Source organism: Fringilla coelebs (genome assembly GCF_963513975.1).
Source record: "Fringilla coelebs genome assembly, chromosome: 5".
NCBI classification, from domain to species: Eukaryota; Metazoa; Chordata; class Aves; order Passeriformes; family Fringillidae; genus Fringilla; species Fringilla coelebs.
In genome coordinates, this window is record NC_140033.1 from 4,006,999 (window position 1) to 4,021,746 (window position 14,748).

The window sequence follows — 14,748 nt, forward strand, 5'->3', positions numbered from 1 at the left end:
GGGTGTGCTGCTACCCCACCAGGTCTTGAGTCACCCCTGTCAGTCCACTGCAATTTTGTCTGGCATCACAGAGACCATGGGTCGAGTCCCCTTTCAAAATTCAGTCAGGAATAACCCTTATATGCCTGGTGAAACACTTTCTCCTTTTGTAAAACCAGAGAGGTGGAGGGGGAAAAAAAGAGATCATTGCAAGATCACCAAGATCAAACTTGCAGTAACACTACAAATGATGACTTACATTTCAATATGAAAGAAGAGTGTCAGAGCTGTCTAAAAGAAATTTTCATGTCCAGAAATTGTCCTAGACAAACTGTGACCACCTGGAAACATCTGACCCTTCTCCTTGGGAATGTATCTGCCACTGGTAGGTTTGGTTTGGTGACAAATCACCTGATCCTGCTGGCCCTGCACCACTGAGCAATGGGTTGGAGAGGTTCATGAGGAGAGATGCCAGCAGTCTTTCCATGTGCTTTACAAGTACAGAAAAGTTAGTTCCATTTGTAGCTCATTTCTTTTTGTGTTTGTTTTTCTCCCCCCCGTGGATTGCTCCCAGTGCTTCCAATTCCACTTGTTCTTGGAAAAGAAGAAGGATATGGGGGAAGAAAACCCCTTGAACAAGCTGAAATGGTAAAAAAGACAGGGAACAAGGAGGGGGACAGGAAGGAATGCAGAAGTGCAGTCAGTTGGCATATTGTGCATAGAAAGCAACTTTTACTCTCTCGATCTGGTGGCACAGTTTGATGGCTGGGCCCAGCTTCAGCTCCATGCACTCCTGCACCGTGGGCAGCGTCAGCAACAGGAGGGCCTGGCCATCGATGTCCTGGGGAAAGAAACACAGGGAAAATGGTTTTATTTGTGGACTCCGGAGGGCAGAATGCGTAAGTTTGAAGGAACAAGAAGGGCAGTTTGCCATAAAACTTAAGTTCTTTTATCCTCTCCTTTTTTCTCCCACTTTGCCCATCTTCTTTCCCTGAGATACAACATGATTTCTCAGAAGTTGTCTAGTGTCTCTGCATAGGTTCTCACCTTAACCCCCAGCTTGGGAAAAGCCTCCCAGCTGCTGAAATGAGGGATCATCTGAAGAACCTCTGCAGAGCCAACAGAGATCTGATCAGTCCATTTTATGCCTAAAGAACTGAAACAAGTGGCAGGGTGCAGAGAGACACCAGGAGACACAGGAGGGAGCTAAATGGAGAAACTGATGCTGGTCCCACTGCTAAGTCAGACTCTTTCCTCACCTCATTTAGCCCATGATTTACTCAGCACAGGTTTATGTCTGCCTTGCTCCATGCCCTGTACCCAGGTACACCCAGGACCTGCCTTGTTCCCCTGCTGAATGACCAACAGAGGGGCCTAGACCACCCAAAGCCCTTGCAATCTCCAATGTCCCACAACCCCAGAATGGTGTAGGCTGCAAAGGACCTCTGCAGGTCATGTCTTTCCCTCAAGCACAACTATGCACCAAACTCCATGAACCAGTACCCCAGTTGAGCACTTTTATTGGGAACCTCTGTTGGCTTTATGATCCTCTTCTTAATAAAGAGCTCAAGTTCTCTTTATTCTTTAATAGACTGAGATGATCAGGCCACAAAACTGCTTTTAACCCTTTAGGGAGGATCAGAGTCTATGCACAGCAACTCACAGCCAACATAAACTCCCCAGCACAGCCCTGATTAGGCAGCATTGAACACAAGGAGGATTTAGACACCTGAAGTGCTGCTTTGATCAGACTGTCCACAGCTCAGGTCCATCCCCTGCTGAAGGTTGATGGCACAGACCATTGCACCAGGGCTTCACAAGGAAAAGCTCCAGTCATCTGTGTTTGATTCAAGCCACTATAAAACTCTCTGGCAAAGGAGAGACAGGGTTGGCTTCCAAGCCCTGGCACTGCTTCAGGCTGGTTAACAAATGGCTGGAGCTCACTGTGACACAGCAACTGCAGCATCTCGCTCTGGGGAGTTTCACTCGCTCCAGACTCACCCTCCACCTTCTCCCAGCCACAGCAGCTGGAGTCATCCATGGTGAAGAATCAGAGACAGTTCAATGAGCAGCTGGCCACACCACTAATTAACTACACTTGCTTTTTCCTAACTACAGCTCGTTAGTGCTGCCCTTTACCCTCGGCAGTGGCTGAGACTCATTTGCCAAGGAATGGCTCTTTCCACATAAACTGTACACACTCACACTGGCTTGAGATGAAGAGCACTGGCTTCTGCTCCTGCAAACCTATCTGCTTAATGGGGACATGACTGGCATCTCCTAAATTTAGGTTATCCAAGGCCTGACTGGCAGATCTTCAGAGGAACGTAGTCAGGAATTAGGTGTCTACACACTTGGGACATCTAGGTGTTAATGGCAAAATTCAGACAGCCAGTTTGGGCTTCAAACAGCACTTCTCTGCTTCTCAGGCAGTATTTTAGAACAGGATGGAACCCACGTGGCCTGGAGAAAGCCTGGTATGTACCAGGTAACCATTATCTGTTTTTACACTGAGGTTCCTCCCTATGGGAAATCAGTATGGCCCCGTGGACCTTGGCATGAAAGGACTAAATCTGCTGCTTTCCAAAGGGTTTTTTACAAGGCTGTTGAGTTTCTGGACTCTCTGAGGATTTGGCAAGGCTCTGAATCAAGTTCCTAAGGGTGTTCATGCCTTGCCAAAATTGGTGTTATAACCTGGCCCGATGGAGCTGAAGTCTGGTCATAGTCTCTGTACCAAAGCCCCAGGCCCAGCCAGCAAAGTGGGATGTCCTGTAACATGAAGAGGCACCACAGACACAACGGGACGAGTGACAAAAGGACTTCTACCTGCTCCTGAAATATTTTGGCAAGGGGTGCACAGTCAGTGAGTTTAATAAACCTCACGACATCAGTCACAGTCCACTCCAGTGGGTTACTGTCCAGGACGAGCTTCTCTTCCTCTTCTGGCTTAATTTCCTGTGAGGAAAAAAATAACAAAGAAAGGTTTTTATAATGTGGATGCCAGCCGGCCAGGGAGAGAGAAATGGCAATCAGTTCTCCCAGTGGCCTGTGAGACTTTTTAGGGAGTTGTAGGAATGTGATAACTTGTTAGTAAAAACAATCTGCAGGTGGTGTTTTTTCACTTTGTTTTCCTGTTCTTCTCAAGGATGCTGTGTGAGAAAGATGTTTTTTAGTAACTAGTCAATCAAGTGGAATGTATCATATCAGTCTGTAAAAACTGAAGAATCCTTTGTAATAAGCTCTTCTTTTCTCCTCTTGCAATTGTGTCTCTCGCCTGTTCCTGTGTCATTCTTGGCTCAAGGGTGATACCATAAAGCAAACTACCTCCTGTGGAGTCTTGGAGTCTTTGGTCAGGATGACCCTGAGATGTATTAGAAAGTCTCTTATCCAAGCCCGGCAACCGAAGAAGGAGTCAGGATTCTTCTGTTCTGGTTTTCAAGGTTGTTTATTCTTTCTTACCTATAACATTCTTTTCCTGACCTGCTGAGGTCCATTCAGGAGGTCAGTCAGTGGCACACTGCCCACCTTCAGAGTGGTGTTACCTTTTTATACTAAGAACTACATGTACTTTACTTACAATTATTTCCCAATACCTATCACCTATGTTGGACAGTCTCTCTCTACCCTAAACCAATCCAAAAGTGCCACCATCACCCAGAAGATGGAGGCTAGGAAGAAGGAGAAAGAAGGACAAGGCACAACCAAATTCCTCCATCTTGGGACCCCGAGCCCCCATTCTAAAAACCCCAAAATTCTACTTTTTACCCTGTGACAAACTAACTATCATTCTAAATAATCTTTAAAGTTTTGTGGCTTGCAGATCCTCATATAAGGTTGGTAATTTTTTCCATGGGTCAAAATCAAAGGCACAGGGGCCATGGTCTCTGAGGCCCCTGGCAGGGGCTCGAGCCATCCAGGACAGCCAGAGGGATGTCCTGGGTTCTGACAGTAGAGAACAAGGGTTCTGACAGCAGATGCCCTCCTCAGAGCAGCAAAGTTTGGCACTGAAGGTCAGTTTAGGAGGAAACTGCTAGGAACACACACTCACCTCCTTGGGCGGCGTGCCCTTGTCCGCCTCGCTGCAGGAGTGGGGCTGGGCCCTGCGGCTGCGGCGGGCTCTCTCGGCGGCAGGAGGCCTGTCCAGCTCGGCGCTGGCGCGCAGGGTGACGGCTCTGCGGGGCCGGGCAGAGGGCACCTCGGCCGAGGACGTGTCCGTCTGGTCATCGCGCAGCTCCGAGCTCGTCTCCTCGCTGCCCGTCTCGTCCTCCATCGCGTCCGCCTCGTCCTCCTCGCTCTCCTGCACGCACAAACAGCATCCAGGAGATGGACACAGCAGCAAATCCAAAGGCATGGATGGGGGCAGACTGCACGCCCATGGCCGTGCTGGTCCGGGGTAACATTTATTTTAACTGAAGTATCTAGTTTTCGTTACAGTGCTAAGTGAATAAGTCCTCCATTTAGGCTTGTTACAAAATGCAGAAGAAAAAAAGGTGCATGGCAGGAAATTCTTTTTCTCCTCCCAATTTGAATGTAGCAGGCCCTGGGCCTGCAGAAGCCTAAAGATAGGAAATGCCAAGTCATGGTGAATAGGCTAGAAGCCCCTCTTCTGCCTTTTGGAAGCCCTCTGTAACCCTATAGGTCACTTTCCTTTAACCCTTGCCATTGGACCATTCCTGATCCCCCTGTACTCTATATAAAGGGCTGTTTTAGTCCAGCTCTGGTAGAAGAGCTGTCACTGGAACCCTTCTCAGAGGATTCACTAAAGACATCGCTGTGGAACTCCAAACAGCCTTCTCCTCTCTCTCCCTGTGTCTGCCTGCCTAGGCACCTGCAGCAACGAGCTGATAATCACTAAAGAGCTGATCTCACTTAAGCTTGCTAAGGTTGCCCATGGCTGAGAACTGCTTGGGAGCTCGGACAGTCTGTCCCGGAGAGGACTGAGCTATCTGGACCCTGCAGGGAACACCCTGAAACCCAAGAAAGGTGCATTACTAAAGGTCAACAGCAATGACTCATCTGGCACAAAATGTTCCTATCCTGGGCTGGTATCTCAAAACTTGTGGTGCTGCAGATGCGCAGGAGAAACGGAAAATACTAAGAGGATAAAATGAAATTCAGGTTGACCGAGATGAAATAGAACCAGAAACTTGATTTTCACATTGCTTCACACTGGTTAGGGTGTTATTGCTCCTGAAAAAAGGGAAATTTGGGTGCCTTTTGAAAATGGCTAGATCTTCAAGATAGCACTCTTTTAGTGACATTTCTGCAAAACTCAGGAGAAAGGATTTTACCCAGATTTCCCTGCTTTCAGCCCAACACTGAACTGCTGGAGGTGAAGCCCTAAGTTCCATTTGAAGTATTATACCAGATTCTTGTTATTTCTGTCACACAGGGCTTTACAAGCACTCACCAACTCACGGAAAACTGTGCATTTTGGACTTTATATATATGTAACTTGCCCAAATGGCTTTGACAGCTTATCTGTGATCCAAGTGTGAGCAGGCACTCAAAGCCATATGCTCAGGTCTTGAGTGAAAGAGCAATTTAGACAAAGATAGTTGTATTAGCTGAAAGGTTGAAAAACTTGGCTAATGGTTGATTTAGGCTTAACATAAGTTTAAGTTCCTTTGAAGCAGGTATAATCTAAGGAAATGAAGCAGAACTATACCTAAATGAGGACCAAGCCATGAAGATGCAGGCAATCAACTGAAAGCTGAATAAAATAACCTACTCCAGCTGAAGTGGAGGGAATTTAAGTAAACCAATTTTATTTCACATTGCACAAAGCAGCAATCACTGGCACTCAGCTGAGGAAGTGAAACCACACATGAGCTCTGTTATTGCCACCATCGGAAAAGCCCCCAGAAAACAGCCCACACAGAACTAAGTCTATTCCAGGTTTAATTTGGACATGAATCTTTGCTGATGCTCAGAACCAGTTGTATCACACAGCAGACTGGAAAGACTGAACCTTCAAATTCCATGTATGTGGGACACAAACCATTTGCCTGTATGCTAAGGCTTGATATTATGAGCCCAAAGTATCAGGAATAGTTAAAAAAATATATGAAATTCCTTGAAACCACAATGGCTATGAGCTATTATTATTTGTTACAATACTTGGATATCTTAGACATGTCTCACAGAGCTCCTTCACTCTGCTAAATGCTGTGCAAAGCATCCAACAGGTTCATCTGCCTGCTTTTAAGGAAGGAAATAAAATAAAGAGATACTAGGCAGCATGTCAGCCAGTGAGCATTGGAAAGGTGGGAGCAAAAAATCTGCTTGCTACTTCTGAAATGGCCAAGGTAAAAATCCCCAAAGTGCCCCAATAAAACCAGTCTGATCTTAGAAGAACAGAGCAGCAAGGAAGGATCCAAAATAGGTGTGCTGAGAAGCCCTCCAAAAGGAAAACACAGAATGGGGGACAAGAAGAAGGCACCAAGGGGTTTTTGCTGATTTATCCAGTGACACAAACCTCTGCAGAGCCTGCAGCATTGGAATCCACAGCTGATGATCTCCTTTTCTTCTGCACAAAGATGGATTTCCGCCTCTTTCTGCGTCTGGCTGGTTTGACATGGCCACTTTTCATGTTGTTATTTTCCCCAATTGGTGGCTTAATGATTTTTTTCCTCTTCCCATAATAATAAGCTAGAGAAATGAAGCACAATGCCCATTAAAAACTTTAACCATCCAAAGAAGGGAACCTTGGCTTGCTCCTTGCTACAGCCTTAGGACTGTACTCTAAGTGCAATTTAAACTTTAAAATACATTGATTTGGGAAAAAAAAAAGTACAGCATAAATAGGTCATGTTGGACTAGCACAGAGTGTTACAGCTCTTATGTATCCAGATTTATTGATGATGAATGAAGACTTCAGAATTTAACAATGTGTTTAGGCAGAGCTCAGCAGTGATTTAAAGGGAAAGAGGCCAACAAGTTCCAGATTTGATCCAATACAGTTCTGTGTGAGGTGAAGTTGCTAAAGTTTTCAGCAGAGAGGGGAGAGGGCCAGCTAGCCTCAGTCATGTACAAAGGAATGGGTTTTTATTGCTTTTAGTATTTTGTGGTCCAGGTTGAAATTAAGTCCTCTGACCTTACATTAAATGTTTGTATTAAATACCTTTTGACACACTATGGGGATGAAAGACACTGTCTTTGATGAGCAAGAGTATCCCAGGACAACTAAAATGGCCCTTGGCACCCATGGCAAAGTTCATAACTGAACTGAGCCTTTCAGCAAATCAATGGAGTTTTGAGAAAAAATTCATCCAGTCTCAAAACATCAACTTTTGAGATTGGACAACCTCAGCTGGAGCTCCTCTGGCTCTCCATTTGCTACCAGTGGGAGCCAGGACTCCAGCTTAGGTGTAAATTTCTACAGAAACCCATCCCCAGGGATCTCAGTATCCCCCTGTCTACTGGCACCAAACTCAAGAGAATTGCTTCAGATGAATTACACTGCTTTTTGCAACCTTTGTGGAAGAAGGGCAACACTCACTTCCATTTTCCTGACCTGTTTGAGAGCCAATAATACCAATAATATTGACAATAAAAAGTACTGAACACTAACAACAACCTTCCTGAACAGGCAGGATCATGTTTAAATATTTAACACTCTTGAGTAGAAAGTCAGTGTTCAAACCTTCCAGCACCTCAGCACTGTGGTTCTGGCCTGTGCTGGTGTGCATGTCAGAAACTCTTTACAAGGAGGATTCATCTCACCTAACAAAGCTGTCTCAGATGTAGCAAGTTAAAATCTCAGCTTCCCACTGCGGGTTCCTTTTATGTGCTCCTTGTGGTAACTTTAGATATGAAGAAAATTCAAGGTTTCCAAAAAGTGATGACGTTCAAACAGATGTATTAGGATGGAGTGAGAGGGACAGTTTTCTGGTACAGGATTCTAAGGGAACCTGTGGTGGCCTCAGGATTAAATAACTGCTCTTAAATGAGATGAATCCTCATCACAACTCCTGTTCTTCACCACACACCACCTCCCACTTCTCTGGTTCTCAGCCAGCACCAAGAGGCATTTTTCCAATACTCACTGTACTTGGTCTTGGTGTGGATGGAGCAGTTCTCGGGGCAGACTTCAGCCACCAGCACAGGGCTGAAGAGGTTGGGGCAGCACTCAAGCTTGGCACAGACCCTCCTGCAGAAATCTGCCACCTGGTCTGACGTGCGCACGATCTTCACGGTCGCCCTGTACGTCTTCCCCCGGTACCTAGGGATGAGTACAGGACCCCATGTCACCCATCCAGCAAAATCCTGTGGTGCTGCAGACCAGACTCTCCTCTGCCAGGGAGAGATCCTCCCCAGGGACTTCTGGGAGAGTGTCTCTCTTGAGAATGCAGGCAAAACAGGTCTGCTTTTTATAGGGGCTTCATTTCACATGGAATCGAGGAAGGAAAGGGTGGAATAAATTGAAGGTGTGGACATGACTTGGGAAGGAATCTTTGTGCACACTGGATATATCTGTAGATATGGCAAGAGAAGGAAGAAAATCTCAGTAGGCTTGGTGAGGATACTACAGAGGACAGCAAGCCCTTATTGTGAACTGATGCAAAGGTTTTGGGAGAGAGATGCAGCCTCTCTTCATATACTGAACCCATGATCAGATGCTGATACACCTTGGAGAGCATTCTGGTCACCACCCTGTCTGGACTAAACTCTCTAAGCCCCAGTGCACTTTTGGTTTTCTCCATTGCCATCTTTCCTGCTCCCATATCATGTTCCAGCTCCCAACAATCCCCAAGACTCATGGTGCCAGCTATGGCTATCAGGACACACTCGCTGTGAAGAAATATCTGGGTGAAACAGCAATCTCTGCCACACCAGGAGCAGATGACTTCACCACTCTGAGACGTGGGCACTACAAAACCTGAGGAACTCATCAGGAGTTTCTGAAGTTATTTAACAGGGCTGCAGCAAGAGGCCTTAAAAACTGATTCCTACAGGGAATGCATGAAGCAGAAACCTGCAATGAAAGGTTTGTCTTAAATTCGCTACGCCACTAAAACATTTATTTCGGTGTTTCATATGAAGTGTTTCTGAGTGATAAATGGCTGAGAAAGATACAGTTACATCCCTGCTGTACTACATTGTAGATGTGAACCCTGGAAAACCAATTATCCCCGTAATTTATTAAACAGCAGCAGCAAGCTGTTGTAAACAGTGAGATAAGGTTTTTAAAACATCTCTTACACATCCTGAGGAATACAACACGAGAAACAGCCGAGCCAGAGCCCGGTGCTGGCATTACAAATGTGCTCAGAGGGGGGAAAAGCAACACATAACAAAAGAAAAAGAGGGAACAACAGTGGAAGAAAGATTACTGGATGGGAGGCAAGGAAAGAGAAAGATACAGTCACCAGGAAAAATGAAACAAAGCATTTGTCAGTGTATTAAGATCTGCAGTTTCCTAGCAGCTGCTGATGGATATGGGAGAGGAAGAGGAGGAGGTGGTGAAATAAAGATGTGACCAGAGAGTTAAAACATTCAGACAGCTCTTTATGAAACAAAGGGGTGTGGGAAAAGAGTTTGAAACTGTGGCACAGGAAGTGTTATAAAGGGGAAATCCAAATGAAACTTGGGTCTGAGAACAGCCCAGTCCAACCACGCTCAGGTCGCAATCCAAATTATCACCTCAGCATAAAACCTGAATGAGCATTCCTGCAAGGTGCCAGGCTCTGATACCCCTTTTGGTGCCAGGACAATCCTGGAGTCATTCACCTGAATGCATGAATGACTTCATGAGCCAACTTTTCACACACCCTTAAAGACCTGGACAGATGTAAAAGGGAAAAGTGTTCCTTTCAGGTACAGAGCACTGCTACGATCCCAGCTTCCCTATGAAACAGCTGCAAAGGCAGGCTGGCTGAGCAGGGTTTGGCAATACCTGATATACCAAAGCCACGAAATGCCACAGGCATTTAAATGCATCTACTTATAAAAGTTTTATATTTCTTTTCAATGTGTTTGAAAAGACTCCTGCACTTATTACTTCTCCAGGAGCCATTAAGTTTAACGACAGCCTGGATCATTTGGTCAGTGAGTCTGCTCTCAGCGATTTCATTGTGCTGCTTTCACCTGGACCCAAATAACTCTGCTTGGACTAAACCAGCACTTCCAGACAAGCACCAAGCTTGAGGGTCTCCCCACTGGAAGAATCATGGCACAGGGAGCACCTGTACCTACACCTCATTTTATGTCTGGATGCATCTGAATTTAACTCACATTTATTTGTCCTTGTTCTGACTTTCAGGACTAAGATGAAAAGACTGCATCTGGTTTTGTTTCCCTGCAAAAGCACTCTAATCAAATTGCCTCTTGATCTTCTTTCTTATAAGCTAAGAAAGCTGCCTGATGGGTATTATTCAAGGATGGCTGACTTTTTCTAACTGTGTGCTTCCTATTGTGTTTGGCTGCCCAGGAAGGACCCATTGTACTACAGTGCCTGCTGAAAGGAAAAGATGAAACTGGGAAAATGAACAACTGACTGATTTCATCGTCTGCTTTGAATGCAACACACATTTTAATTAACAGAGAAGATGGCAAAATGGAGATCTCCATGACTGCAGCAATCAGTCTCAATAACCCAAGGTGTTAGCACTGGCCACAGCAATATTTTTTACATCATTTTGGTCTTGGCAGCCTCTCTTTCAACTATAAACCAGGTTCTACTAATATTTTCCATATTCCTCACACACTAAAGATTTTTTAACAGAGGCACCACCAAATGTAATCTGAGCTGTTTCTAGGACAGCCATGTGGTAGGACCTCCTTTGTCAGAAAATATTCTCCATTAGCATCTCTCAAAAAGTTACTAGCTACTGATGCTCCTATTTATGTTTTTATACCAGGGCTCCTATCTTCTCAACCACTTGCAAGCAGCAAGTATCTACACGCACAGCATGGCAGTACTGGAGACTTGGAAAATTGCTGTGTCAAGGATAATATTTTTGGTTTTCTTAGAATCACTGTTCTTTTTTTTTTAAAGAAAAAAAAAGATTTTCCAGCTAAAACCACAAGAATCTTTCTTTCCTCTTCCCCCTTCTCTGCCCTCAGATCCCAAACTCAGAGAAAACCTTAAGGCTGGAACTATTTCCATGAAAAATACACTTGCTGATCCACGAGCAAAAATATGAAATGAACAGCACTTTGCAATAGAATTCTTCTGCTGAAGCTCCCTAAAATAGATTAGAGGCTCATGAGAACATAGTGCCTTCTAGAAGCCCCAGTTATGGACTGCTGTGTGATGACACAGAAAGTACTTTGCTGAAAAACTTCAAAAAGCAAGAACATTGAGAACTTCATTTTCAAAAGTCCCATTCTAAGGTGTTCTAACAATTCTTGAGACTAATTTGAACAACTAAAAAGTCTCAATTTCCTTTTGGGGGACTGAAAACTCCTTTCTATTCCTTGTAAGAAATTTCTATTTTGTCTATTTTAAGGTCTGCCAAACATAAGGGGTTAACCCCCTTCAAAGCTATTTAATCTTCCAGTGGCATTTTGTACTCTTGAACACAGCATTCAGAAAGGGCACTGGAATGCTCTGGTTCTAAGGCCTTGTCTCATTAAGTCTCCTGATTACAGAAATAAAAGGTTTAAAATCATTCCACTGATCCTGGCTTGTAAAGTCTTGCTCAAAATGAACACAAATTAATTTCCACTGTTTCTTCCTCAACCCCAAACCAGTTACCTCATCACATCAGGCACAACTCACCCTTTGCTTCTTGCCAGTCCCCTATTGGTCCTGCATGTTCTCAGAAATGGCTTCCAAGAGGATCTGGCTAACAGCCCTTCCAAGAAAGTCAAGCTGACAGCCTGTAGTTACCTGGGTCCTCCTTCTTGCTCTTCCTAAGGAGGGGTGTGATAATTGCCTTTTTCCAAAATTAGGATTCTTCCCTCATCCTCATCAACTTCCAAACTCGCCAGCAAGTGGCCTTGCAATGACATTGGCCAGTTCTCCCAGGCAGAGCTGGCTGCATCCCAACTGCTTCCATGCACTTCTGCACATCCAGTTTGCTTCCAGGGTTTTTAGATTCTTTTCCACCTACTGTGGGTAACACTTCACTCCCTCCAACAGGATCAGGGCCCTGGGAAGCCTGAGAGCAAACGCTCACTAGCAAAGGCTGAGGCAAAGAGGATTTCAAACACCTCACCCATCACAAGTTAAAGGCAGTCTTCTGAAGCAGCTGCAGTGAAAAGGCTTTCTTTGAAATGCAGCCTCATAAATAAGCAATGATGTCTGGCATAGGGGTAAATATTCCTGGAGTTCAGCTACTGGATTTGAGCAGCTCTCAGGATTTCATTTAATGAAGGAGTCCAGGAACACTCATCTTTATTATTTTGATCAACGGGGCTTCATACAAGACCCAGGAGACAACTTTGTGCACACACTGCTTTTGTTTATATCTAAAGCCCTGCAAAAATGGGTAAATCCAAACAGCCCCATTATCAGCCCTTAGAAATGAAAACCCTTGAAAAGCATAAAGTCCCTTAAGCATTTTATGTAAAATTGGGAAGGCAAATCAAGATGTAGGCACTGCACTTAAGAGCATCAAAACCATAAGGGTTGAATGCCAACAGCTTCAACTGGCCCTCATGGGAACTGAGGAGGATCAAGCCTGACATTTCTAACTCATCATCACCAATAAATCAGGTTTGACTCTTCTCACACAGAGCCAGCAGCACTGATGGGAAGCAGCTGCCATCACACACTACAAACACATCTCTCTGGACAATCTAAATTGTTTTATCTTCTTTGCAAGGTGAGCGTAATTGATTCCACAGTGGTCACTCATTGCAGCAGAGTGAGCTAAACACAGGCTGCCCCAGGACTGAGATAATGCATTCCTGGCAGTGCCAAACCTTGCATTTGGAACAGTGGGAAAAGCAGCTTTCTCTTCACCAATCCCTTTGCTCTACCCTACTGCAGGCAATGCAAACAAACAGCACTGCCAAGATACAAGGAAGTGCCAGTCCACATCAGAAAGAAGGTGACAAGATGTGTCCCATCACAGCTGGCTCTGGAGCTGGCATCCTTAGCTACATGCAACATCCAGAGCCCATGGGGCTGGAAGTTGCTCATTGCAGGCCTCTGTTGCTCATTAGAAGTCCCTGTTTAAGATTCTGGAGCTCTGTCACACCTGGTGGAAGGTGTCATGTGCTGTTTGTACGTTCCACAGTATCTGGTTTCATGACTGTGTTTTCTTTTTTGCTCCTGAACAACCAAATGCAATTAAAACTTCTGGACGGAGTAACTCAAGCAAACTAAAAAGGAAAAAAAGAAGTCCTGGGGTAGCCAGACAGTCTTGGGGCATGTAAACCCTTTGCCATCCACTCTTAAAAGTACTCAAACTACCCACAGACAAGCTGGCACCACCAAGCACTGCTCTGTGAAGAGATCAGCCACAGAAGTCAGAGAGCTGCAGGAACCAGGTGCTATCCAGCCCCATGAGCTTTGTCTCCTCAGGAGCCAGAGGGCAATGCCACACTGGAGAAGAATCCATTGCTGCTCTCAGAAGGCACTTCAAAACTTGCTGCCAGGGCTCTGAGCCTGTGATGATCCATTCTGTGGCTTAATAAAGTTGAAAGATGCTGCCTGACTCCCTGGAGAGCTGAGGGGGATGCCTGCTGGGGCAGCCAGCACACAAGAACACAAACATGGACTGTGATTGGGGGGGCAATGTAAAATACTACCATGGATGGTCAGTTTAGCACTTCCCAGGCTGTCTCCCATTAGAAATATGGATTGCAGCAGCCTTAAGAAATAGGTATTTCTGCTTTTGCACAAGGCAGATCCACACACTCAAATGAGAAGCTCCAACAGAATCCTACTCAGGATACTGCTAATAGGAAAAGTGCCTGTAAGCTCAGTTCCTTGCAGGAGAGGATGTTAAATAATATAGGGCATTACAACCTGATTTCACAATGGCTAAGTACCTGCAGGAGTGAGTTATCTGATATTTCTAGCACAAGACGTGGGATCCTGGAATCAATGAAAACCAGGTCATGGACAAAGACCTGTTTTTAAATGAAAATCTGCATGCACAAAGTTGACTTTTAGACTTCCATCCACAACAAACACAAAAGCTTGACATTCTACATGGGTGAAAGCAACAAATTAAAAATAGGATGTTCTAGCAGATTTTCATTTCAGTTTGCAATCTCCTTCAGGAAAGCAGTTTAAGTGTACATAGAGTAAAAGTTTCTCAACTTCCTCCCTCAACCAGAGAGCACATGAACTCTCTGCAATATCTGCATGGGCAAAGAGCAAATACAGTAGCCATCAATAGTGCTGTGTTTGGCAGCTATTCATATCAAATAACCAAGAGAAAATTGCTTTTCTTTGAAATGGAGTTACAGAGTTCAGTACAAAGGGTGAGATTCACTGCATTTAACTACAGTACTTAAAAAGTCAAGGTGACCATTAGTCAACAAAGAAAGCTTTCTTCAAAGAAATATTTATTGAGATCCATCTTCAAGTGGGAAGAATTATTCTTCAGGACGACTCTGGAGAGAGATTAGGTGAGACTCCTCTCTTTCAGAGAGACAACAATTGTTGAAATATATCCTAAGTATAGTGCCCATTACATAAAGAAGACATAAACAGGTAGATTTCAATGCTGGAAGGAGGAATTCAGTATTATTTGGCGCTGTTTAGAAGAGAATTGAAGAATATATTCTAGAAAGGCATCAAATCTTCACCTGAGTTTCTGATTTGCCCTAATCCCACTCCTGCTAAAAAATGTGTTCCTGCTAATT

The 14,748-nt window shown here is 44.7% G+C and overlaps 1 protein-coding gene across 1 annotated transcript in view; it reads right to left on the bottom strand.

Annotated features, from left to right (window-relative positions):
- Positions 1 to 679: 679 nt before the first annotated feature.
- SFMBT2 (Scm like with four mbt domains 2) overlaps positions 680 to 14,748 on the bottom strand; it is a gene marked incomplete at both ends in the record, with an annotated part of 92,313 nt that continues 78,244 nt past the window's right edge. Inside the window, 5 exons of the mRNA XM_084205631.1 lie at positions 680 to 820; positions 2,806 to 2,934; positions 4,028 to 4,276; positions 6,458 to 6,630; positions 8,028 to 8,203. Coding sequence (XP_084061757.1) covers positions 680 to 820; positions 2,806 to 2,934; positions 4,028 to 4,276; positions 6,458 to 6,630; positions 8,028 to 8,203 — 868 coding nt within the window. The remainder of the gene's footprint in view (positions 821 to 2,805; positions 2,935 to 4,027; positions 4,277 to 6,457; positions 6,631 to 8,027; positions 8,204 to 14,748) is intronic.